Here is a 26,580-nt window from a genome sequence, read left to right on the forward strand (position 1 = left end):
TGTGGACAGTGTTCAGTACCATGGACAGGTGTGTTTGATTGTGTGTGGACAGTGTTCAGTACCAATGACAGGTGTGCTAGCTTGCATGTGTGTGGACAGTGTTCAGTACCAATGACACGTGTACTTAATTCTGTGTGGACAGTGTTCAGTACCAAGGACAGGTGTGCCTGCCTGTGTGTGGACAGTGTTCAGTACCAAGGACTGGTGTGCTTGATTGTGTGTGGATGGTGTTCAGTACCATGGACAGGTAGGTGTGCTTGATTGTATGTGTACAGTGTTCAGTACCAAGGATAGGTGTGCTTGATTGTGTGTGTACAGTGTTCAGTACCAAGGACTGGTGTACTTGATTGTGTGTGTACAGTGTTCAGTACGAAGGATAGGTGTACTTGATTGTGTGTGTACAGTGTTCAGTACCAAGGATAGGTGTGTTTGATTGTGTGTGTACAGTGGTCAGTACCATGGACAGGTGTACTTGATTGTGTGTGTACATTGTTCAGTACCAATGATACGTGTGCTTGATTGTGTGTGTACAGTGTACAGTACCAATGACAGGTGTTCTTGTCTGTGTGTGGACAGTGTTCAGTATCAAGGGCAGATGGGACTTGCCTGTATGTGGACAAATGACACTGACAATATCAATGTTATTCTTTGAAATGTCGTCCTGAATGGAACTGTACACGTTTTTGGAACGTTTGGTTCAGTAGATGGTTAATGATGTCGATATGAGAAACTGTTACTGACATTTGCATGTGTCTTGTTATTTTTAACAAACTCATGATAGACCACAACGTACCTTCCCTCAAATCATGACAGTGCCAACAACCCTACCAACAACCACCGTCGCCATGGCAATGTATGTTTTCATTGTCAGTCTTGTTTGTAATTGAATTGATAAAACTAGATGATGCTAGGACATTTTTTGTCCGTAGAACTGTGTAATTGATTTTATGCTCCTTAATAGATGCGTTGTGATCTGAATGTGACAGATTGCTCTGCACCTGTGGTGTAGGCAGGTTCACTAACCCGCACAAGGAAATAAGGCCTTGTTCATATGAAACCACCCAAACCGCGATTCGTAACTCGCATTTCTTACATCTGGTCCACGTGCCACACATTTCTTTGAAACCGTTCCCGATCATGATTCTCCGAAACTGCATTCATTGTTGTTTGATGAAAACACGCAAGGTAGCGTGTTAATAATGACAGAGGTCAACGACCTACTTGCTGGTCGCCCCCCCCCCCACCCCCCACCCCCACCGTATCTCGGCCGAATGCCGACGTGGTCCCGCCAGAGGCAGTGAAGCTCGCCCTAGAACGGACACATTTTTTACCATTACTGCTCGTTAAGTTGCTGCCACGTAAAATTTGGTATTGCATATAAATAAAGAAATATCACCTCGTAATCCATGACCAGGTGAAGTCACATTGAAATCACATTGCGTTCACAATCGCGATGCGGGAAAACCGATTCGAAACCACTTCTAGAAGTTCGAGGCGCTTTCAATGTGATTTGGAGCGTTCAGATGGGGTCACTTGAAACCGGCTTCGGGGTAAAACACATGTAAACCGCCTTCACTGACTTTATATGAACAGGGCCTAAGGGGTTTGGATGGAGGGGATAGGACTTATTGAACAAGACTACACCCCCATAACATAATAACTGAAAAGGTTAAAAATACTAACAGTTCTTCTTAACATTGCGAAGGCAGGCATGTGTTCCTCGAACTCTAGTTCATATCTGTTATGAAGCTCTACATCAAATACAACATACATCTCAAAGCAAAAGACAGCACAGACGCTTTGCGATACCGTCTGTAGGTAGGTTCTTTTTATTAATACTTATGAAAATGTCATACGTAGTTTTTGTGTTGTGATCATGCAACATTTACAGTGATATTTATTCCAATTTGATGGGAAAGTTCATCTTTATAATAGACTATTGTATTGTTTGACTCTTGTGTCGATAAAATGATGCAAATGTTTAAGTATATAAGTGATAGATATTACGTAATCTCAGTTGATTTGGTTTCTTTCTGTACATCTTGAACGGTATTATCTATGACGTGTACATTTTCCTCTAAATCTGACTTGTGTACAGGGCAAAAATATTTTTGTTATAACTTTTCAAAAACTCCTGGTGGTGAGATCCAATGGTGTAAACTGTCTTACGTCTGAATCATTCTAAATTGTTGATTGAATCATTCTACGTTGTTCTGAGATGTGTCCCTGAAAACAAAAAAGGCTGTGTTTGAATCGTTAGATGTAAAAGCGGGCTAACAGAAAACGAAACGTTTGTACAAGTAAAGCCCTACACAGATAGTTCTCACTGCCCTCCATTCTCTTTTTAAGCCACTCTTGGTGACGGTAATATAAGCATTTTCACTTATTCCATACTACCGATCGCGACCGCAGCATTCGCGCAGCTATAGTGTATTTCTGCCGGTGTCTGTTTTCTCACTAGAAGTAGATGTGTTTGGACTTGTTGCTCGTCTCGGTAAAATGTTACCACTCTCCACTGAGACACGGTCGTCAGTTCTTTCGGTCACCACTTTATGCATGCTTCTGTCGTGGTTATCCGGTACCAGCCGACGCATGATGCCCTTGTTCTTGCTCTTGTCGTGCGGCAAAGTGTTCGAGCCAGAAATTGGGAGCCTGTGTCTCTCGGGCGACCTGTTTTGCGCGCTGTGATTGGCCTGTTCTGACAGGCTCTCGCTGTGACGTTTCCGGTGATGCCTCCGTCTGCTGCGCACGCTCAGAGTGTCCTCAAACATCACATCCTGTCGAAGGAACTCGTTAAAGACGGCGTCTGTCTTCTCGTCGATGCTGTAATCTCGTCTCGGGTACTCGTAGCGTTCTTTCGCCGAGGCGAGGCGGAATTTTCCTTTGACGACGAGTTGTTTGGACGGGCTGGCGGGACGGTGACTGCTGTTTCCCTCTGCGGAGGCCTCCAGCTCCATCAGCACAGGTTCGGCTTTCCCGTCAGAGGTGAAGGACTTCCTTCTCTCTGCCGCCGACTTCGGGCTGAGAGGAACAGGGCTTAGCTGCGCCTGCCCGTGTTCCTGTTGCTTCTCCTGCTCTTGACTGAAGTCTTGTACGGTGACGCGCGGAGACGTTACCGTTGGAGAAGTTATTGGTACCTCGGGGACGGCTGCCATCGACTCCAGGTCCTCGTCGTCAAAGGTAAACCGTATTCCCTCCTTCTGATGCACCAGTTTCGGCTGCTTTTCTATGGAAACGTAGCCGCTGTCTGCTTGCATCATCAGGAGTCTGGTGTTGGGGCTGGGCGGGTCTTCACCTCCGCCTCCCTCAGTCTCGCGTTCTTCGCTCGCCTGTCGGGAGAACGGGCGGCGAGAGGACCGCGGACCTGCTGGCCCCGGCTCGGCACTCGCCGTTGCCACAGCGGGCGAGACGCCTCCCATCTCCGTCCCCTTCCTTCCCTCGGCTCCTTCCTGTTCCGGACTGGACAGGTTGTCCCCGTTAGGTGATTCGGCGCTGTGCTGAGACGCCGTGTCTAATTCCAGGGTGGTTCTCAGTTGCCAGATGTGGCGGGACAGGTCCTTGTTGTCCGGAGTGGAGAGACTTGTCGTTCTGTTCTCAACCTTTTGATTTTGTCCCGCCGTTATGTCCTCCGCGCCTACTACAGTTTGGAAGCTTTCCGTGGACTGGAATCGGCCTGGAGAGTTCTTAGTTTTTCGATCCAGCGTGAAATCGTGCTTCCCCGGGTCTCTTTCGACAGGGTCGGACACCGCACGTTGTCTCAGCAGGGGGCGTGGATGGGAGCTCAGGACTTGGCAGTCGAAGCTCTTCCAAGGCCTGCTTGTCTTCCATTGCTGAATCTTCTGTTGCGAAGGCAACACCGCGTCCAGGCTGGCGTGTTTCTGCAGTTTGCGGAAGAACTGCCTGACGGCGCTTTGTTCTCCTGACCCTTCCTTGGAGGGCTCGCTTCCACGGTGTACTTCTACGGGCACGCTGACTTCCGAGGACTTCCTGCGATCCGAGCGGCGACTGTCTGGGCCCGGGGACTCGGTGTCCGTCTCCTTCGGGCTCTCCGGCTCGTCTGCCATCTCGTCGGCGTGGGTGATGGTGAGGAGCGGGTAAGTCTCGCGGGCGGGGCGGGGCGAGTCCACGGAGGCCGACTTCAGGATGGCGGGAAGGCCCAAGGTCTTGTTCAGACGTGCCTTTTTCAAGTGGTGGAAGTCTCCCTCCGTGTATCTGTAACGTGTGGAAATATCGTTAGACTGGCGATTAGACCTTACAATCCTATTCAAAAACCCGTTCTTAGTCTCATCTGAGTTGATAAATTACATAATGATAATTAAATGTTCTCAAAGTCCAATCTTCTCTCAACAAAGATGGTGGGCGGTATCGACTTCTGACGAACGTGGACTCATCACTGACGTCACACCTGCGGAGAAATCATGTGTCTACAGCACTTGGGTCAGATAGCTGATGAAAAACGAGAGATTTAGACGAAACTTCCGATGAGACAAATTTTTGAGTTGAAGAACAGTTCTGTATTAATGTTATTTCAGATAATAATTATGCACGTAGCCGTGACTTCGAATCAGTCTTCGAAGAAACTGAGAAAGGGGACACGTTTACCCTTCTCCGTTATCAGGTTCACAGCATACGTGTATTATCTTGACAGTTCATTTGTATTGGTAGAAGTCATTAAAGCAAGTTTTACAAGAAATTGGACTTTTGACTGTACAACTCCAGTCTTTGTCAACGACTGAACAATCCACCGCCTCTATGACGTCATGTTATGCTGGGCACTACAACCATTCCTTAACAAAGACGGGGGGCGCCACATACTGCACACCGAGTCACGTGTGTTATCTGTATAACGTGGCGTCACAGTGGATCTCTTTCCTTGACAAGGACAGTTGTACAGTCGAAAATTTGGGTAAAGCCAATTTCTTGTGCTGGAAATTACAGTTTAAACTTGCTTCGTAACAGATGTATGTCCTACTCTTTACGGCTCCGTGCACACGTCCATTATCTAGATAGAATGACGGGAAGATCCAGCGATCTCCTGTACATCTGTTTTTTCTTCGTCGAGTTCAAGTCAACTCGTTTAAGCAAACTTTCTTAACAATGACGTGGAACATTCCAACGGAAGAGTGGCTAGCTCACACGAGATCGTGAGGTCACGAGTTCGATCCCTGGCATTCCAGGCTAGAAGTTGCGTCACGGGGAAAGGTACTTTAGGCCACAGCAAGTAATTTTTATGGATGACATCCGCGCGCGCATTGATTTTCGCCTGATTTTAGAAAAAAGAACAAGAAATTTTGTTGCCCTTTGGCGGTGGTCAACATTAAAAAAATGGACAAAATGGCATGCCTTGTCATGCTGGAACGTATATGGCAGATAAACATGAAGAGAGGAGACAAAACAAGGCTCTGATTTATTTTTTTACTTTTACTTTGATGCAGTGATGTATATTATTTTTTCAATACGTTCCCACGGAATCAAAACCATTTTGTACAATGTTTTTTTGGGCCCGCCTTGTTTTTTTTCGCACTCTCGCATTAGATTTGGAGTCTGCGAAGGATGTCATCCATAAAATTTACTTACTGTGGCCTTACACGACATTCCTCACTTTACCCAGTTGTAAAATGAGTGTCTGTCTTCGGTTTGGGAGGTAAAAGGCTGTGGAAGGACAGTGTCGGGCTTCTACTTCTAATACTATACTACCTTTAACTTTCTTACCTATACTTCAATTTAGTGGTAGTAGTAGTGATTGGTTTATTGAAAAGAACAAAGAACATGTCAGACAATACTAGTAGATATAAGAGGGCAACTTACACTTGTAATATGCTAAATTTATAAAAACCATCGTCATCGTCATATATAGCAATATAAGTAAAACAATATAATTTCTCACGAGTAAGATCACTACTGTCGTTCTACATTAAAATGACTGAAAGTCTTTGAAGTTTTAAAAGTTAGTCTGGTACGAGCGCTAAGGATATGTACAGTTGGCGGCAAGAATTCGATTTGACAAAATAAACAATCGATAGTACTGAGATCAGGGTCCAACCCGATTAAAAATTCAATACAAACTTGGAGGAACAAAGACAAAACTACTAGTGAAAGCTTGTCTATCAGTACAGAACTCACCTTCTCCTTTTGTTGGAGTCCCTCCTTAAGGGGCTGTCGTCGTCGTCAAGGAGATCCACACCCTGGAAGGACACCCTGCGCTGCGTGGATTGGTCAGGAACGCCCAGCTGACCACCGCTCAGAACCAGAGTCGGGACGGCGTCTTCGGGAATATCTAAAAAAAAAAACAGCGTGACGTCAGTTTCTATTGTGGCAATGTTGCCATAGTAACCATCGCTCAGAACCAGAGTCGGGACGGCGGGCGTCACACACTTCGCTCAGGTAGAAATGAGTACCTAGCTTCCATTAGGGACGTCCCTCGGATAGGACGTTAAATGGCAGTTCCATGTTTGGGAAGAGCCACACCCTACGCACGTTAAAGAACCCACCACACATTTCGGACAATAGTAGGGGTCCCGAGGGTGGGGTGGTCCCATCTTCACTCTCGGAGTTGGTGGTTCAATACAAATCACCCAGACAGAGGCCTGGCGAAACTCCGTCTCGTTAATAGATTCCGACATGATTGTAATTTGTATTTCTCTACTATTAATTAATGATTTATATTGTAAACAAACATCAGAATTCAGCCCTGTATGTCAAGGCTGCGAGATGTGTTGTTGATATGTTGATACAAATAAACCAATAAATAAATAGATAAATATATGTGTACTTAAAATAGCCCAGTGCTAGTTGAGGAACCTTAGCTGTATCTTCAACAAAAAAGGAATAAATAGATGAATAAAGAACCATTAGCGTGACGTTAGTTGTTATGATGATGACGTTACCATAGTGACCATCGAGGTGATGGGAAGGTCAATGACCGCGCGCCAATAACGCTAATGCAAATCTATCGCCCGCATGGATATAGATTTTCCCATCTGTAAAGCCTGGGTCACTCGGGTTAACCCTCGATCACATCAATTCACCGTATCAAAGAGAAATGGATATTACGGCCAGATGGGCAGCCTTTTGAAAAAAAAGGTCTGACCTATAACGATACAAACATGTAACATATTTTGAATTAAAAACATTTCTTCATCCCTCCTTGTTAAATGCATCCAATGCAATTTCAGGGTCGCTGCAACAACAAACATCGTCTGGATGAGGAAACCTGTCTGATAATATTTGTACTGGCATTCAATGCTCCTTCTAAGCAGATGTTCGTCATTATGAAAAACTTAAACTCAAAATTTGACTCACCAGAAATTTTCGACTAAATCACTCAGTCTTCCTCTGCTATCTGGCCCAAATGCTATGGACACGTGATTTTTCCCACGTGTGACGTCAGCAAAGGGTCAAAGGTTGTCCGAGGTCGATATCGCCCCCCGTCCCGGTTGAGCAATGGTTGAAGTGCCCTGATGTATATGGCCTCTTTTATGCCTCTCTTGAAGTAATCCTGTTCGGTATCCAAGATTTTGACTTCAGACAACCTTTGACCCTTTGCTGACGTCACACGTGGGAAAAATCACGTGTCCACAGCATCAGATGTTCGTCATCATAATTTAGGCAACTAAAATAGCCCACAAAAAAGCTACGTGAGGAATCATGAACATGTAGCTTGTTAGTACAACCATACGAAACAAGCAACCGTTTTTGGCAGCGACATCGCATTCTAGCCTCCCAGCTATCAGTGTGGTATGGGAAAAGGAGTTGATTCAAATGACTAATTGTACATGAAAAAAGCCCCAGAAAATTGACTTCAAAATCAGGTTTACTACCCTGAAATTGCTGTGTGTGCCTTCTACTTCGATTCACGGATTTCCAGTGCTCACATACATTATATAGGCTATCTGTTTCATGATTGATATCAATTTAGACTACCAACTTAGAGCCACGAATAATAAGATTCATTGAACGAATCCATATGTAAAATTATAAGTAAAAACAAACAAGAAATTCGCCAAAAAGCACTTACTCAAGCAACTGGATATGATTTTGAAAACGTCAGACGTTTCAGCTAGTATCCACTAGCTTTCGTCAGTGACTGAGAGACCAGAGGGGAAATGCAGGTTTATAAGCACATACTATTGATTGATATGCAAATAAAGTGAAGACAAATTTTTGGAAGTCGAAAAAGGAACAAAAGTCAGACAAGTCAAGACAAGATAATGTAAATTAGTCCAAAAATTTGTCTTCACTTTATTTGCACATCAATCAATAGGTTGTGCTTATAAACCTGCATTTCCCATCTGGTCTCTCAGTCACTGACGAAAGCTAGTGGATACTAGCTGAAACGTCTGACGTTTTCAAAATCATATCCAGTTGCTTGAGTAACTGCTTTTTGGCGTATCGTATTACCTGGATGTCTAACCTTCATCGACGAAACAAGAAATTACTGAGAAATTTTAGTTCATAATCATACGTCTGAGATAGATAATAATCAGAAATAAATTTCAAATTTAACACAGCCTACACCCCAATATGCTAACATTGTAGTCCAAAAAGGTTTAGCGCATTTCAGGTGCATCGTATATTACGACCAATTCCTATGTTTATCTGAACACAGGCGAGCACCTTGTATTATAATACAGCCATCGTCTTTCGTTATAAATCATCTTGCTTTTACGTTGTCATTCGATTACAACATAGATCATTTTTCCTTTCATACTCAGCCTTTTAAGCTAATATTTCAACGAAAAAAGGAACAATGTGGTAAAGCGTACTTGGTAGATGGTTGATAAATGGAAATCACTCGTTCTCATTCAAATGTACAAAATGCTGTCGCCACTCTTTAGGACTAGGTCTGAGCCAAATCATGGACCTCATTGTTGCTTTTTTCACTTTCCCACTACACTTACTATGTTTTACGAAAAATGTACCACAAACCTAGGTTTGATTGATGACTTGAGAGTTGGATTTCTCCCCCTAAAAAGCGGCTGTCGCCTGAGACGAAATAGAAACTTTAAAAAGCAGCCTAAAACGTAGCAATTTGATTACGGCAGTAGTTTTCTGCCTGGTGAAGTCGGATGGCCAGGCCCTCTGATTGATCAAGTCAGATCGCTCCTGTCACTATTCCTGTACGCCGTGCGAGGTGTTTCATACCTGTCGCCAAGTTCTGTAACATCCGTTACCGCTCAAGTAAGACGGTCGTGCAGTTTAGATAGAGTCACATATAAGACATGAAATTGCCATTTTGATGACTTGTAGCAAGTTTTCTAGGTTTCTAAGAGAAGAAGAGAAGAGTGTGTGCTGTCATTTATAGCCACATTCGCTGAACAAATTGTTTTACAGTAATAAATGTAACATCCGTTACCGTTGTTTTTACTTTCAATTTTAGTTTCTTCACCTGGTATATAAAAAGTCGCCCAGTTTTAAAATGTCCGTACTTATGCCCTCTTGTTCTCAAATGATGAAGATAAAAACTGCAGATCTTCTTGGAGAAATAAACAAAAACGTCCGTTTTGTAACATCCGTTACCGGTAACGGAAGTTACACGTGTAGCGGAAAAGACGTAACAAGAGATTGAATTTCCCTTCCCTATGCACCATAAACATAATAGTTGGAAATAAAGTAGAAAAAATATGGATCCGAAGAAAAATAACCCTCTGTGGCGTCAACAGACTCAGATGTTCTACTCTTCTTTGCTTCCAAAGATATTTTTTCCTACTTCTATACACTACACTGTGCTATCTTTATGTGTTCAATACGTGTATATTTACCTGTAAATAATGAGTTGACAGAAGCACTTTCATAGATACTGACGCCTAAACTAAAGGCTTTTGAAGTGATGTCATGAATACAAGCTTTATCGTACACCCAATTCATATTGATTTTCCAGCGTTTTTGCCGCACAAAAAATTGCATTGTTTACATATGTCTTATCTAAGTGCATAAATTTTCGGTAACTTCCCATGGCAATTAAGCTGTCCTTTTTTGGTAATCATTAATTGAGATGTTTTCCTAAAAAATAAGGTAGGTTTGCCTGAAAAAACAGATCATCGATTTTTCAACCCCCAAAACCACCATTTTGTACATTTCAATGAGAACGAGCCAAATAGAATTCGGGGTGAGTCGTGTTGAAGTCTTACGGTCACAATCGTCGTAGGATTTTGTACGACACACGCACGGCTATCTCAAGAATGCCATCAGTTTGCTCCATTGCAATTAAGTGCCATTCAGGATTTGGAGGTGCCAAAATACGACCAAGTGGATACAAAAGCTGTCAGTCATTTTTCTTGACATTCTGGTATTTTGTGGTGGTGTCACAAAATAGGTCTGCGTTGTTATTAATGTCAGCCAGAAATGTATAAGATAATTGCACACATGCTTTTTTTTATAAATTCAACATGTTATCACAAGACGTTGTGGGGACACACTCAAGTTTTTTTTTCAAATTAAATTAATGACGCCACCAGCATAGGGACAATACAATTCTCATTTTTACCTGGGCGAAGGGAAGGAAGTCGTGTTAAGTGTCTTGCCCAAGGGCACAAGATCGGTGGCATGTCAGGACTCGAACTTGGGACCTCCTCGTTCCGAGTCGAGCACTCTGTCGTTACGCCACGCGATCCCACAAATATGTAGAAAAGTGGAAGTAAATTACAATCCCCTGAATGTCTTTTTAAATCAAAATATTTTGATTTTGTTTTGCAAAAATGTTACATAATGCCCCTTTAACAGACCACTCCGTTAGACAGGCTCGGTTTTGATGCAGGTATAAGCCTTGTTCATGTGAAGTCACCCAAACCGCGATTCGGGTAACTCGCATTACTCACATCTGGTCCACGTGCCATACATTCCTTGCAAACCGTGTCCGATCACAATTTTCCGAAGCTGCATTTATTGTTGTTTGATGAAAACACGCAAGGTAGTGTGTTATTAATGACAGAGGTCAACGACCTGCTTGCTGGTGCTCCCCTCCCAGCATATCTCGGCCGAATGCCGACGTGGTCCCGCCAGAGGCGGTGAACCTCGTCCTAGAACGGACACATTATTTTACCATTACTTCTCTTTAAGTTGCTGCCACGTAAAATTTGGTATTGCATGTAAATAAAGAAATATCACCCCGTAATCCATGACCGGGTGAAGTCACATTGAAATGAAATTGCGTTCAGACGCAAATCGCGATGCGGGAAAACCGATTCGAAACCACCTCTAGAAGTGATTTGGGATCGAGGCGCTTTCAATGTGATTTGGAGCATTCAGATGGACCCACTTGAAACCGGCTTCGGGGTAAACCACATGTAAAGCGCCTTGTGTGACTTCACATGAACACGGCCATAGAGGCGGATTGATTTTGTCCACCTGGAGGTAAACGGTAGGCACCAGGTGTAAGGGCGGTCGATTCCATTAGGCAAATAATCCAATACGCCGTTAGGAAACAAACTAATCCCGACTGATCAGATACGTTACGTAAAGGAAAAGAAGAGGAAAAGTAAACGCCAAAATTTTAGAAACCAAAAATGCAATAGTAGGAAAGTGCAGCAGTTTTTTTTTTGCTGTCATGTTGAAAATGTTTTTAATATGTGACTTTGGAAATGGCTGCTTGCAATTCTAATTATCTTCAGATGTATTTTTTTTCAAGAATGACAAACTGTCTTTAAAACCCCATAAGCGTTTGGTGAAATCATATTTAGATAATTGTTTTGATGGTCGAATTTCAATTATTCATTAATGTTTGCTTTTTAAACTTCTTCATCAAAACACAACATAGATTACAAAGTGGTGCAGCCTTCGATCAACAATAACTGCTTTGGTGGTCAAATTTTAATTTTTGATGTTTGCTCTTTAAACATTTTCTTCTATTCAAACATACAAAGAAATTACGTGGTACTGCACACAAGCATAAAAATATGCTAAATGACGAGAGATGCACAAATTATACCTCTTGCACCATACAGAAACAAGACTGGCAATGAAAACATACATTGCCATGGCGACGGTGGTTGCCGTTAGGGTTATTGTTTGCATGGCACTGCCATCATTTCATGATTTTGAGGAAGACTTGGTACCTGTTAAGTCTAGACAGATACAGTGCACTCCTCCACTGAGCGTATAGTGAGCGAGCCCCGGGGTCACAGAAAGTAGGGCCATCCGGGGCAGAGAGGTCTTCCCAATGGTTTTCAGGAATTTGGGCATAGATGTGGGTCAGAGAAATGCCTGTGGACATTCCATTCCTGTGGACATAATTCCTGCACCATTCCTAGAATTCTTGCAAACTGCACACAATACTGTATCATTAGGCTCCTCCCTGAGACGTCGCCAAAAAAAGAGAAGACAAGATCTGCTTGTGTGCCGTTGTATTACGTTCACTTTACACATCTGTTTAGGTCCCCAGGGCTCTGTGCCCCACATTTCCACAATCTCATTAAATCCTACATTTGTACGTACGTGTCAATTACGTTTCGGGTCAGACAGATGATGCGATACCTCAGGCGACATGACAACACACGGAACACGTACCCATTCATGTGTGTATAATTATGATAAAATACTTTTGTGTTTACCCCATGTAGCATTTACTCTTCAGTGTTGACGCTAATATAGGCATAATATAGATAAGGCATAATATAAATAAGCATATCATGGTGTATATATAAATAATATAGGCATAATATAAATAAGCATATCATGGTGTATTTTCTTATGTATCTTTGAATTAATGATGGTTAATAAAACGCAAGATCATTCTCTTGTGCCAGATTCAGATATAGTACTAATACTTCAGATACAGTAGTGCCAATGCCTGAAGCATCAGAGAGAACATATACTATATGTTAGCTCATACCCCTATGCTTTGGCTGCATATGATTTACAAATATATAGCATATAGACACTACAACGACAGTCTGGTCGTGTATTCAAGGTATATATGATGATTTGGTTTCGATTTTCCATTATAGAGGGTAGTTATGGGGTGGATAAAGAAGGAATACGTCCTACCTGACAAGGTGTGAACGTTGATGTCGAAATTTTCACCCTCCCCATAGTCGCCTCTCACTTCGCTGTAGTGGATGGAAAACACATGGTCAAAACAAAATGTTACGGACATTTTCCTCCAGAAGAGGGTTGGAAATCGTTGGTTCGAAGATTCCCCTTTCCCAAATCGCTAGAACAGAAGGGAAGTGCCCTTGACATGGCATCGGAAATATCCGTGTTCAGGAGGGAGAGGAACAAAATGGGGAAGAAATGGAGAGGATGAAATGGTTTTCAAAATGTCGGACCCAGGGAGGGGAGGTCTGTCGACGTCATTCGCCGACGATGCACGAAGATTGCCGACGCCAACACGAGTATGACGTCAGCTCGTGGTACGGCTCGTACCCATCCCTTTTTTCATAGAGACACGCCGTATATTTGCCATCACGGAATGGAGATTAAATCAATAAACGAGTAACAATAGACGTGAGTAAAAATCGTTCAATGCTGCCTGTATGGGCAGTTGCCTTCACCAAGAGCTCCTTTCACGAGCATATCTGCTTTAAAAAAATGATCCCCAAAATTAAAGGCACTGTCCAAGGTGCTGATATTACAAGAGTTCTAATGCTTAGTCTTTCCGTTACTTTTTGCTTATGTTAAACATATTTTAAGCCTCAATGTAAAACTTATTGAATTGCTCTTATTTGTGAGAATAATTTTTCCCGTTCTTTTAAGCTATCAAAACACCTTAAATAAAATCAATTATCCTATATAATAACGCGTGCCGGTCCGACTACGTTTACTGAGAGGTTATATGAAATAGCGGGAAAAGCGTTACCTATAGCTCGGCCCACATTCTGGAATAAGAAGACGAAGACAGCCCGTCTCAGGAACGTATTATATACAGGGGAGCAAACACACCTGTTTCTCCTCAAGCCGCGGAGAGAGATTGGGGCTGAATACAGCCCAGTCCGTGGGAGGTGCGTGGGGGGAGGATATCGGAGCGCTCGCTTTTACATTTCGTGGGCAGTGATTTGCATTTTCTGTGTAGGTTTGGGGGACAAAATAGACACACCAACCCTTTTTAATGAGGTGATTCTTATTCATTTATATTTGCTTTCAAAGTTGCCACCGAAACGGTTAATAACTACTGTCCTTCTTTTTGATTCTTTTATTCTTTTATCGCTATCTGTATCAATCGGTTAGTTGTTTATTTGTAGCAGTTTAAGTATTATATTAAATATTTATAAAATTAGAATTAAAAAGATTGTTTAAATGTTACCAAACGAACAGTTGGTAATAACGCTATTAATCCACCCTGTTATCTTTTAATATTGGTATCATTATTTCTTCTATCTGGACGCCACGGTAAATTTTATCACAATTCTCTATTTATAAAAAAAAGTATGGTGAATATTGAGCATAACGTGGTACAAAAGATATTTGCTCCATCTGTTTCTGGTGTGACATAAATTGTTGAGTTATTGATGGGGACTGGGAACGGCATGTTAGGGGAAGTCCCCGGGCGTTAATAATCTAAGGATGGGAGCCGCGCTAACTGACAGTTGGGACGGGCACTTAGTCACTTAGGCTGGCTATAAATAATGGACTTAAGTACGGATCCGACACGGGGGAAGGAAATGGAGTTAATGTACGACTGCGCAAAACAACTCGTGACGTTCCTGTCTTCCCTTATTCGTACACAAGTCACGGCCATATTTTGGAGAGCGTAGGTGGTATAACATATATATATATAAGTAATTCTAAACTGTCTTTTCTTAGCAAATTATAAAAACAGTTATGAACAAGAAACATACCTTTATGATATAAATAACTTTGAGATTCGTAAAACAATAACTCAATTAAGAATCAGTAGCCATAAATTGAATATTGAAGCAGGTAGATTTTACAATATACATTGTAGCCCCTGACCAAAGGTTCTGCCCATTTTGTCCAAAGCATATAGAAAATGAATTTCACTTTGTTATGGAATGTACCAAATATGATGTTATGCGTAAGAAACTATTTACATTTCTCGAATCAAGTACAACAGATTTCAAGAGTCTCGATTTTGGAGACAGATTTGAATATATCTTTACATGTAATGGTCCCCACAACGCAAAAATAGGTAGATATATAAAGAATTCTTTGCTATTAGAATAAATACCGAAACTTGTGATTGGCCCACTCGATTGTAACACTTTATCAAAGACTTGTGCCATCCCATATTATTTGAATAATTTGTATAAAGATATGTTAGGTTTTATTCGACATTAGGTCTTATTCAACACACTTATTCTATTGTTGTTACTCTCTTTATGTAGTTTGTCATACATTGTACCATGTGCAATTGTCGTGCAATAAAGTTCTTTTATAATATTCAAAAGTAGTACGATGTTTATTCATTCCCGAACGAAACACATTTGCATAATCCTCACCTGAAAGATCATTGGCGTTAGTTCTAAAATGGTTAATCACAGTCAGGTGTCAATATGATTACGTCATAGCCAATCAGAGCGCGATGACAGAACTTACTGTGCCTGCGCGAAACCCGTAATTAATTATTGCCCATATTGACTTTGGCAGATCGTCTTGTTTAAGGTCGTATTCAAATATTTAAGAATGACATCCTATCTATAATTTTCAAATGTTGTGTGGAAAAAGATCGTCTGCAACAAGCAAAATTCTGATGCTGCGTTGATCAAAAATCCAAGGAAAACCGTGATGTTACAGGTTTTACGCAGGCGCAGTACATGCCGCCGACATGCTGACTAACATTTAATTAACTACCCACGTGATCACGTGTGTAATCTACAACAAATGACGTCATAGAGACAGTGAATTGTTCAGTCATTAATCAAGACTGGTTTAGTGTAATGGGAGATTTTACTTTTTCTATTGTGTCAAAAATGACATTTAAAAACACTTGATACATTTGTATATTTGAAAAGCGCTTGAAAAAAATGATAATTTCCTGGTGGATTATAGGCAAAATAGGCCACATGAATCACAAAATAATTTTGATCGATATTCTGCATGTAGAGGACGTTATTTTTGTGTGTATTTTTGTGTGACGTCCTTTAGCCACGTGACAAAAGCAAGAACACTGCTCATGCGGACATGACGTCATACATTAAAATAAACTTTGGTTATTGCAGATTTTATAAAAATCCATGGTAGCACTGTCCGTTCTCGGCCCGTGGACTACTGTATCCAGAACGTGACGGAATGTATCTGTATCTGTATAGCCGGTATACCCGCCATTCGGCGTAACACATGTAGCTTCCGTATCTGTATAGCCGGTATAACCGCCCTTCGGCGTAACACACCAGCTTCTGTATCTGTATAGCCGGTATAACCACCCTTCGGCGCAACACACCAGCTTCTGTATCTGTATAGCCGGTATAACCGCCCTTCGGCGTAACACACCAGCTTCTGTATCTGTATAGCCGGTATAACCGCCCTTCGGCGTAACACACCAGCTTCTGTATCTGTATAGCCGGTATAACCGCCCTTCGGCGTAACACACCAGCTTCTGTATCTGTATAGCCGGTATAACCGCCCTTCGTTGTAACACACCAGCTTCTGTATCTGTATAGCCGGTATAACCGCCCTTTCGCGTAACACACCAGCTTCGCAGGCACGTGGCGCGGCGGCAGCTAGCTATATGAATGACTTGTTACACTCCGAATGACTTGTTACTCTCAATATTTGCAAATTTCATTGCAGGAGTTGTTTAAAGCTTTCTAGTGATGATGCCCCAACCTTGCTCGGTGGCAACGAGTTCCAGTCTACGATAGTTCTGGGGAAGTACGAGTAGAACGAGGTGAGCCCATAGTGAAGGAACATGTCGTGCTGCCTTTTGATGTTCCATTTACTAGTAGTTAAAACCAGTCGAGTAATTGAGCACTCAGCGGAATCAATTGGGTAGAAAACATGGGAAAATATCTGATGCATGAAAGTAATTTTGAATAAACTGTAGACTGTAACTCAACAACCAAACAATGAAACAAAGCAGACATTTGTTCAAGTGAACCAAACAATCAAATAATCAATTTACCAATCAGCCATACAGGCGACTAAGTCATCAAAAAGTAATGACCTAAAAGTTGCGTATATTGTTTGAGTACGGATGGAATGTGCAGATTGTGATAAAGGGTTTACGTGACACAATAAACGAGTTCAGAGTTCCAACTGCGCATACGCGGAGTGATGCATTGTGGGTAATATATCTAAGGTGAACGCACGGGAGAACGCACTGCGCCTGCGCGAAACCCATAACTTATTATTTTTTTTATTCCAACATGTAATCACCAGACGTGGTGACGACACACTCAAGTTTTTTCAACTTATATTAATGCCGCCACCAACACAGGGGACAAATACATTACAGGACAATACTCATTTACACCTGAGCGAAGTGAGAAAAGTCGTGTAAAGTGCCTTTCCCAAGGGCAGAAGATCGGTGGCATGTCAGGACTCGAACCCGGGACTCTTAGTTCCGAGTCGCGCACTCTGCCGCTACGCCGCTACGCCACACGACCCCACTTAACCCCCCATAGCTTATTGTGCATAGCGCTTCGGCAGAATGCATTATTTAATTTATCCGCAAAATATTTCGCGTATTTAAGGAAAACATTTCATCTATAGTTTTCACATGTTGTGTCGGAAAAGATGTCTTCAACAAGCAAAATGCTGATCCAATAAGACATCCGACGAAAACCTTAAAACTCCGGTTTTTGCATAAGCACAGTATATGCTTATCTATGATGCCTTGGGGCGCTGGTATAACGGAAATGAAAAGAAAACTACAGTGGGGGTCGCTGGAAGACAGACGTAGAATGTCCAGACTGTGCATGATGTACAAAATGACTAATAAACTGGTGGATGTACCAACCACTAAGTATCTGATATCAGCCCAGAAAAGAACAAGAAACAGTCATGCCTTCAAATATCAGAGTTATCAACCAAGAATTGAGGTATTCAAAAACTCGTACTTCCCCAGAACTATCGTAGACTGGAACTCGTTGCCACCAAGCACAGTTGGGGCATCATCACTAGAAAGCTTTAAACAACTCCTGCAATCAAATGTGCAAAGATTGAGTGTAACTAGAAAGGCCGACATTTGCTTTGGAGCAAATACAGCAATGGCTTCACCACATTTTACGACATGGCAGGGAAAGAATGAGAAACACAAGGGAAAACAATGCTTTACATTAATATAACTATAGTATGAAGTAACATACAACTAAGACTACAACAGTTGGATAGCTATTCCCTACATTATTGGTTAGGATTTTTAATTGCATAATGCAAACTGTGGATTTTCAAGAAAAAAAGAAGCGTTCATGCCCCGCATTCCAATGCTGGAGCAGGAAAGCTTAAAATACCTACCAAAACACTTGAATACAGACATACTGTCAGTATGGAATGGCTCTGTGCAGGTATTAATTAAGTTAAGCCTGTTAAATTCCAACAGCCAATCAGCAAGGAGAATAGAGGAAAGCTGCATGCCTATTGGTTGATGCCCTGCATTCCATTGTGATGACTCATGCCCAAATCTGGTAACACTGCACACTAACTCAGTAATACATTTGCTATAACACAGCCAAAAAACTCAAATAAAACCATTCTAAAAGCCTGTATCATAAAAATTTAAAAAAACGACCTGGGGGTAGTTTGCCTACTGTACCTCCATACCAAATTTCAGGTCCTTAGGCCCCCAAATGAAGAAGCTGAATCCATTTAAAGAAATGGCAGGAGGAGAAGAAGGAGGAGAATCATGAGAAAAAGCAATATGGTTTCACCACTTTGTGGTGAACCCATAACAAGCCGTTCGGTGTGATATAGCTAGCTGCCGCCGCGCCGCGTGCCTGCGAAGCTGGTGTGTTACGCCGAAGGGCGGTTATACCGGCTATACTGATACAGAAGCTGGTGTGTTACGCCGAAGGGCGGTTATACCGGCTATACAGACACAGAAGCTGGTGTGTTACGCCGAAGGGCGGTTATACCGGCTATACAGATACAGATACAGATACAGATGACGATGTCCTTCATATTTGGCCTTGCTCAAGTTGGCACCCGAACAAACGGATACAAAAGAATGTAGGATATGAAGGCCCGTATTCAATATGGAGTCTGTGTGGTTGGGGAAATGACTGCGGGGGTGTATCTCTCTATTCATCGTTCCCTTCTATAGAGACACACGGGAGGGATCCAAACGGACGGTAAGAATATTCTATTAGAAAATAACGCCTCCACACCTTTTCTACTCACGTGTCATCACTCTTACAGGGTCACGTAACAGAGATAGAACGTATAATATGCATATTTTTGCTGAGTATCATGTTGAGTGGTTGAGTGTCAGATACATTGCCACAAGAAGTGACGCAATTCTTTACCGCACGTAACCATTATTTACAAACACTAGAAATGATACATTTTAAATGATACATTACAATAGTGCAAGTAAGTTCAGTATTATTAGCATTTAGTCCAACTAAAGTCACCAAGGAGATGTGAGTCACACATCGTTACAACACTCATACCACCAAAACAGCTATATTCCCATCTTGACCCCTCCCCGACCAGAGTTTTCAAAACCATTTTTGTTCTTTTTTTAAGATTATTAACTTTGAGTGGTAAGAGGCATTTTTGTGAAACATACATGACGTTGTTAAATGATATACTTCAAGCTTCAACCGTAGCACAAAAGTTTTCTAGCATCCAAAGTCATGGCCATAGCACGTCCAGAAGAAGAGATTTCAAAATCGGAAGGTCCTAATTGATATCTAATTTTTCACCATCAGTTTTATACGTAACGATAAAATTTATGATGAGCGATTAAATATCAACCCCAAAATTCAAAAAAAGTCAACAAGTGACACCAATATTGGTGTCTTCTTTTCTCCGGGTTCGCACGCACGTGTCACGTATAGGAATATTCAAGACTCGGGAGCCAAGAATAATGTTCTATCAGGATCTCTTTTATTCCATCCGTCTGTTACTGACCGTGTCTACAGGTCAACTCCCCGATCCCCCGGTGTTAGCCCTCTTATAACTCCCCTAGGCCACACCAATTTAATTCCTTGGTTAACGGATTTTTCTAAAAAATAATGGAGCGGGCGGGCGAAGAAAATAAAAACAGGCCTAGGCATCCTCTATTATGGCCCAAAATGGTACGATAGGAGCCATGAAGTCAACACACCGGGCTGGTTCAAAATTTAAACAATGAATTTTGAGCTTTTAATGATACCATTGCATTGAAAGATGGAATAACTGTAATAATTAGGATGGAAAGGACTGTTTTCAACAGTTCAGGGCAAAATATGAGCATTTTGCAGTTGATTCTGAATTTTTATTTTTATTTGCAAATCTGAAAAAAAATGAAGCGGGCGAATCCGTTAACCAAGAAATTAAATTGGTTCGGCCCTAGTACACAATCTACATCAATTATCTACAAGCTAAACATAGGAGACAGGGGGCAGGCCCGAGCAACAACGACAGTCGGTGTCTATCTGTGTCCCTCGTCACCCCGTGACACGTCTCCACCATCGGCAGCTAGTCTTACGGACTTGCGAGGGACACCCATCGAAACCAAGGTCACTAAGTTACTAGTATGATTTGCCAATTTTGTAGCTCTAACAAAGTAGAAGATGAAGCTCACTTTGTTATTGATTGTAGTTTATATAGTAATGAAAGAAATGATCTTTGTAGATATATTATAAGTACGTTTCCATACTTACAATACTTGCCTAATATTGAAAACTTTATCTTTCTTATGCGCTTTGATTATCCTGTATTAAACAAACCCATTTCAAATTATATTTTTTACATCACAAAGAAACGAGAAGAAGCGGAACCTCTGTATTAGAGTAGTTTTAGAGCTGTTTGTACTACAAACATGTATATTACCCATTTCATTTGTTCACCTGTACTTAGCCCGATAGGGAATGAATGTACAATAAAGGTTATTATATTGTTATTGTTATTAATATGTAATTTCTCTCGTTGGGTGGCACTCGTACACAACAACATCTATGGAGAACAAACCGCACGTGCCCACCTCTTGAGTCCCTTGCGCCGCCCCAGACAGTACCTGCACACGGCGATGGTCAGCACCACCAGCACGGCCCCGCCCACCGCCCCGACCGCGATAAGCACTGTGGGAAGGTTGGAGGGAGCCTCCTCACTCGTTCCCTGGGTAACGTCTCCCTGGCAAGAATGAACAACAAACAATAAAATATGTTTGAAGTTAAAACTTTAGTTAAAACTGACCCAGTGAAGCTTGGATATCACCCTACATTGAACCGCGACGGGGGTCGACATCGTCTACCAGATACCTCTGACCTCTGACCCAGTGTTGACGTCACACTTCAAAGAAGCTACGTGACAAGCTTCACTGGGTCAGTCTACTGAGGAAGACCAGAGTGACTGGTCGAAAGCTCTAGGTGAGAGAATTTTTTGTGTTGGAACAAAAGTTTTAACTTCAAACATGCAACTACCAACACAGATGAACTTTCATGATAAAACAATGGAATATTTTAGAAACGTTCAGTGGTCAGACTGTTGGATTTTGAAATCCACTCTTTCCATAAAAATTGTTATATCTAAGAAAGTTTGAATTCCTGTATGTACTGTTGTGACATTTTTTTTTGGGGGGGGGGACTTCAACTCGGCCAACTTCCCCAATTGCCAATTACTGGATGCGCTTTAGCGGTTTTATTATGTATTGCAGGCAAACAAATGCCACACACGACATTATTATAATGTCAACAGTGCAGGCATTAGAAATCACTTCAAAGCTGACAGAAACAGAGTGTGTTTGCCCAATAGTTCTGACGAACCCAAGCTGTGGTTGCAAACGTAGTCAATATTGCAAACGATGAATTTGGATAGAAGCCAACATCGATTCATCTTCGGTGCATCACCAACAAGAATTCGTAAATCTCATACCTCCATGAAATATTTGAGCTTTTGTAAATGTTTTTTATTTGTCTCATTGACTGTGGAAATAATGTCGTAATTAGCATAATCTAGTTTAATTTATTGTTTTATAAATTCAAATGACAATATTTTCGTGTAAAATTCTTCTCCTTTGTCATGCTCCATTTCAACATGTCCTCATTGATTATGTAAATGACCTCTACATTAAAACATAATATATGCATAGTAGTGTTACCCTTTAAGTAATTTACACGTCACAAGGTAAAAATTCCGATCATTCACCAATAAGGAGTCACAAAATGTTCAGAAACACAAACACACACACAGACAGACAGACACACACACACAGACACACACACAGACACGCCAAAAACAATACCTCCATTTTTCATGGAGGTAACAACAAGACCGGGCGGGAGGCGGGCTGAAATGGGCAACAGAAAAGCACCCTCTTCATATATTTGGATATTGACATAATTTTTCTGACCCAAACTTCAACAACACTAAGTAGAGATGTAATATCTGTGTCCATAATATCACCAGGGTCCATAATATCGCCACCTTGAGAAAAAGTGTGCTTAAAGATATTTTTACTGCAACATACCCTAGGTATGTACATTTGATGTGGGAAGGAGTGCATACCAAAAGTATGTTGCAGTAAAAATATCTTTAAGCACACTGTTGTTTCTCAAGGTGGTGATATTATGGACCCTGATGATATTATGGACACAGATGTTAATAAGGGGTGACATTCCAACCCATTTAATTTGCGAAATGGTTATTTTGTATTGGTGATTCTCTTCAAAGAATCGTTCATATCCGTTAATACGATACTTTTCACTTAAAAAAATAAACAAAAGTTCCACAACCTCATACCTTCGCAAAATGATGTTAACCCCTCCAGTGGACGAATTATACATTTTTACACATTGATTTCGCGCATAAGAGCCTCATTAGCATGGATTATATCAGTTGGTCATATTCTCCACCCAATTACAGCCTTATCTTAACAAAAAGGGCAATTTAGCCCTTCCTCATAAATTATGTAAATGATGTTACGATTTGAATAAATTATGTTTATTGATGTTCACCTTTACTTAACTTGCGGCAAGTATGAAATACCCAGCAGTCACTTTTATAAGATTCTAACAACTCGCCGTTAATTATGCAAATTAGGTCTTCATTTACGTAATTTATATCTTCAGATGTTCCTCTCGTTCTCAATTACATATGTCACAAGTGTTTCAAAGTCCTATTATCGAACGAAAAGATTTATATAACTTCCTCATTAATTATGCAAATTAGCTCCTGATTTGCATGATTATCATCTAGTTAAGCATCACTTCAGCTACCTACATACCAAAAATCACGACAATCCGTCAACCGGTTCTTGAGTAATTCTCAATCAAAGATTTTTCAACAAAGTTGATAGTTACAGAACAAGTCGCTAGGGGCCCCAAACTTATGTAATTTGTTTCCTATCCCAGGAGCTATCTACCATTAAAGATTCGTGACGCTAGCATGTCCAGATCATGAGTTATAGAAACTGGAGGTTTTGCTACAGTACCAAGGAAAGCCGCCAGGGGGCCCAAAATCTAATCATTTTTAGGTCTCACCAAGACCTACCCACCACAATGACAATGCATATGAAGCTTCTTGAGTTATGCTGTTCACAGACAGACAGACAGACAGACAGACAGACAGACAGACGGGCAGACGGACAGACGCTACTGAAAACATAACCTTCTCGGCAAAGTTTATCGCTATCGATATAAAGACTTCCCATTTGGGAAGGTTAAGTGCAAATATTAGGCGGGGGGAAATATTAGGTTAGGGATCACTGGTCAGTGCCCCCGCACCACAAAGACTTCTTATCCAGAATTGCGAGTTGTTTTAAGGTTATCCATTTACGATGACCGAACCCCTGAACTCGCAATGTTCTACTGTTATTCCTGTTATTCTCCTATCCTCCCATAACTACTTGGTACGACTTGTCAAAATGGAACAAATCTGTGGTATAGTTTACAGGCAGTGAAGTTTGCTATGAGTTCAATATAATATCGAATTCTTATTTTCAAAACAGTAAAAGTACGATAGTAAACTGAAGCCCGTCACTTTAGATCGTAATTCTCTTTTGTCCATTGTAGACAACATATTGTTGCTCAAAAGATCATTGCCAAAGTCACACAACGTAGAGCTTGACGTGTACTCAATACATCTCTTTTATGGCGTCTTTTTACGAGTTTCCACTGGAAACATGGTACAGGCAAAAAATCGTAAGGCTATGAAGGCCTTGGCACGTTAAAAGGTATAGAACAATCTTTATGGCAAATAATAGCGCCCACTCAAGTCGGTAAAATTCAAGGTTTACTGGCCCAACGGTCTGACAGGGGACACTTTGATTCGAAGGTCATGTCTCGATGAAGTAACTTTGTTTGTTTATCTTAATTGAAGTTGTCTTATTTTTTGTCGCAGCATCCAGACACCACCACCCCCCCTCCCAACACACATACACACGCACGCCTCGAAAGGGACCACCGAACGATCTTTCCAGTGGGATCTCTGGGGAAACCATATGGAAAACAGCCACTTTAAAACATATTTTACCTTTCTTTCAAATCTCAAGTCCTCACCCCAAAGCTGTCACACATTTTGGACAAATTAAAAATATATACATCTTCTATCGACTTTGCAGAAAACCGGGTCTTTCTGAGCAAACTTAGGCCATGTTGATTTGATTATATTGGTGACATCCTCTGAGAAACCCAAAACTGACGAGCGTTAGAATAAAAAAAGTATTGTAAAAGAAAGTTGCTTTCATTATAAAATCTGCGTGGTCATGAAGCTTGAACAAATGACAAATAAGTATGGTATGGCGAATAATCTACTCTTCCAATTCATTTGTTTACATTTTTGTTTATCTTTTTTTCTTTGATTTTGGCATTCTACGACATTGGTATCGTTTTCCAATATTTCTTGTCACTTACGGTATATATTTGCTGTTTTGTACGATTTATACTATGGCTGAAAACTTGTTTTTTTTGCATGGAAACGGCCGAAAATTCATGCGCGCGCGGGTGTTATCCATATAATGAAATCAATATGGCCTTAGCCCAGGAAAAAAGCCGACAGAAACAACACAAAAATGTAGGCGTACCAAGTCCCCATTTCTGGTGCAGTGACCGGTCCCTCCCACAAAGCTGTGTTGTGTACTCACCGGGTACCGGTCCCTCCCACAAAGCTGTGTTGTGTACTCACCGGGTACCGGTCACCCCCACAAAGCTGTGTTGTGTACTCACCGGGTACCGGTCCCTCCCAGAAAGCTGTTGTGTACTCACCAGGTACCGGTCCCTCCCACAAAGCTGTTGTGTACTCACCGGGTACCGGTCCCTCCCACAAAGCTGTTGTGTACTCACCGGGTACCGGTCCCTCCCACAAAGTTGTGTTGTGTACTCACCGGGTACCGGTCCCTCCCACTATGCTGTGTTGTGTACTCACCGGGTACCGGTCCCTCCCACAAAGCTGTTGTGTAATCAGCGGGTACCGGTCACCCCCACAAAGCTGTGTTGTGTACTCACCGGGTACTTGCTAGATTCGGTGCCTAAGTCCATATGTCGGCAGTGTGTCGCACGCTCATCTGCGCATGCGTCCGATTACGTCAGTTGTACATCAATGCATGTCCGCTGTGTCTGTGGAGAGGCAGGGTTTATTCACTTTAGTCATCTGTCCCAAAATCTCGCTTTAGTCAAATGTGTTGGTTAAGTCAACAATAACCTGTCACACATTTTAAGATGCATAGTACACATAGTATACGGCACTTCAAATCTCATGTTCAAATCACTAAGTTATATGCATATGCGGAATTAGTTTGACTTGGCAATTTACAGGATGCTTTGACGTGTAGATCCTGACAAGTAGCTAAACACGAAGCGATAACTTTTATCATATTCTTACACCTCAAAGTTATCGTGCATTATCATTTACCTAAATGACGTTGACCAATGAGAAGACCCCATATATGAAATGATAGAATAGTCTTCTTTGATAAAGTAAGCCTGTCATTGGGTGGAGAATTAGATAATATTTATGCAAATGGTTATCTTTTTTTTTTGCTGTGAAAACTTTGGAGACAGCATGCAGAGGCGTAGAGAGGTGTAATAAAGAAATTAATAATTCATCAGACGTCAGTTTGATATCATTGGGCGGAGGTATGTGATAGCGGAACTCTAGTTTCTCTCACTCAAGTATTACATTGAATCTGGTGTAAAAGAGACCGTTCTTTTGAATCATGATTTTAGCACTTTTATGAGCTGCAAGTGTAACGACTTAGCCTACACCACGCTTCGGAAGAGGCTGGAAAGAGCGTCTAAATAGACAGATAACATGCCAGGGGAGTTGGTCCATTGAAGATCACATTCGTTAAGCGGCAAATGTAGTGTATAATGGACCAGCTCTCCTGGCCTATTTTCCGTCCATCTGGCCTATTTCTACTCTTTGCAGCCGCTTGTGAAGCCTGGTAGAGGCTAGTAAAGACGTGTTTAGGACGTGTCTTACCTGTGAACGTGCCAGGCTGCCGCAGGGCGACTCGCTCTTCTGCTTGAAGTCATCCGAACCTTCTGACAGCGGAGCAACCTTTAATGGCTGACGACCAGAGTGCCTTCCCCAGAATCTAAAAAT

General features: G+C 41.7%; 1 protein-coding gene across 3 annotated transcripts in view; it reads right to left on the bottom strand.

Moving 5' to 3' along the window:
• Positions 1-1,799: 1,799 nt before the first annotated feature.
• Positions 1,800-26,580, bottom strand: part of LOC109465466 (voltage-dependent calcium channel beta subunit-associated regulatory protein-like) — a 66,491-nt gene continuing 41,710 nt past the window's right edge. For 2 of the 3 annotated variants that reach the window (XM_019762752.1, XM_019762753.1), the window contains exons 3-7: positions 25,482-25,592; positions 21,023-21,171; positions 12,985-13,046; positions 6,124-6,277; positions 1,800-4,212 (exon numbers count right to left, since the gene is read on the bottom strand). In XM_019762752.1, coding sequence (XP_019618311.1) covers positions 2,424-4,212; positions 6,124-6,277; positions 12,985-13,046; positions 21,023-21,171; positions 25,482-25,514 — 2,187 coding nt within the window. In that variant the 5' untranslated portion in view covers positions 25,515-25,592 and the 3' untranslated portion in view covers positions 1,800-2,423. Of the gene's footprint in view, positions 4,213-6,123; positions 6,278-12,984; positions 13,047-21,022; positions 21,172-25,481; positions 25,593-26,457; positions 26,561-26,580 lie in introns of those variants that run through there. The other variant, XM_019762755.1, reaches the window with a different exon arrangement.

The sequence above is a fragment of the Branchiostoma belcheri genome, unplaced genomic scaffold (assembly GCF_001625305.1).
Source record: "Branchiostoma belcheri isolate BF01 breed outbred unplaced genomic scaffold, Haploidv18h27 scaffold150, whole genome shotgun sequence".
Taxonomy (NCBI): domain Eukaryota; kingdom Metazoa; phylum Chordata; class Leptocardii; order Amphioxiformes; family Branchiostomatidae; genus Branchiostoma; species Branchiostoma belcheri.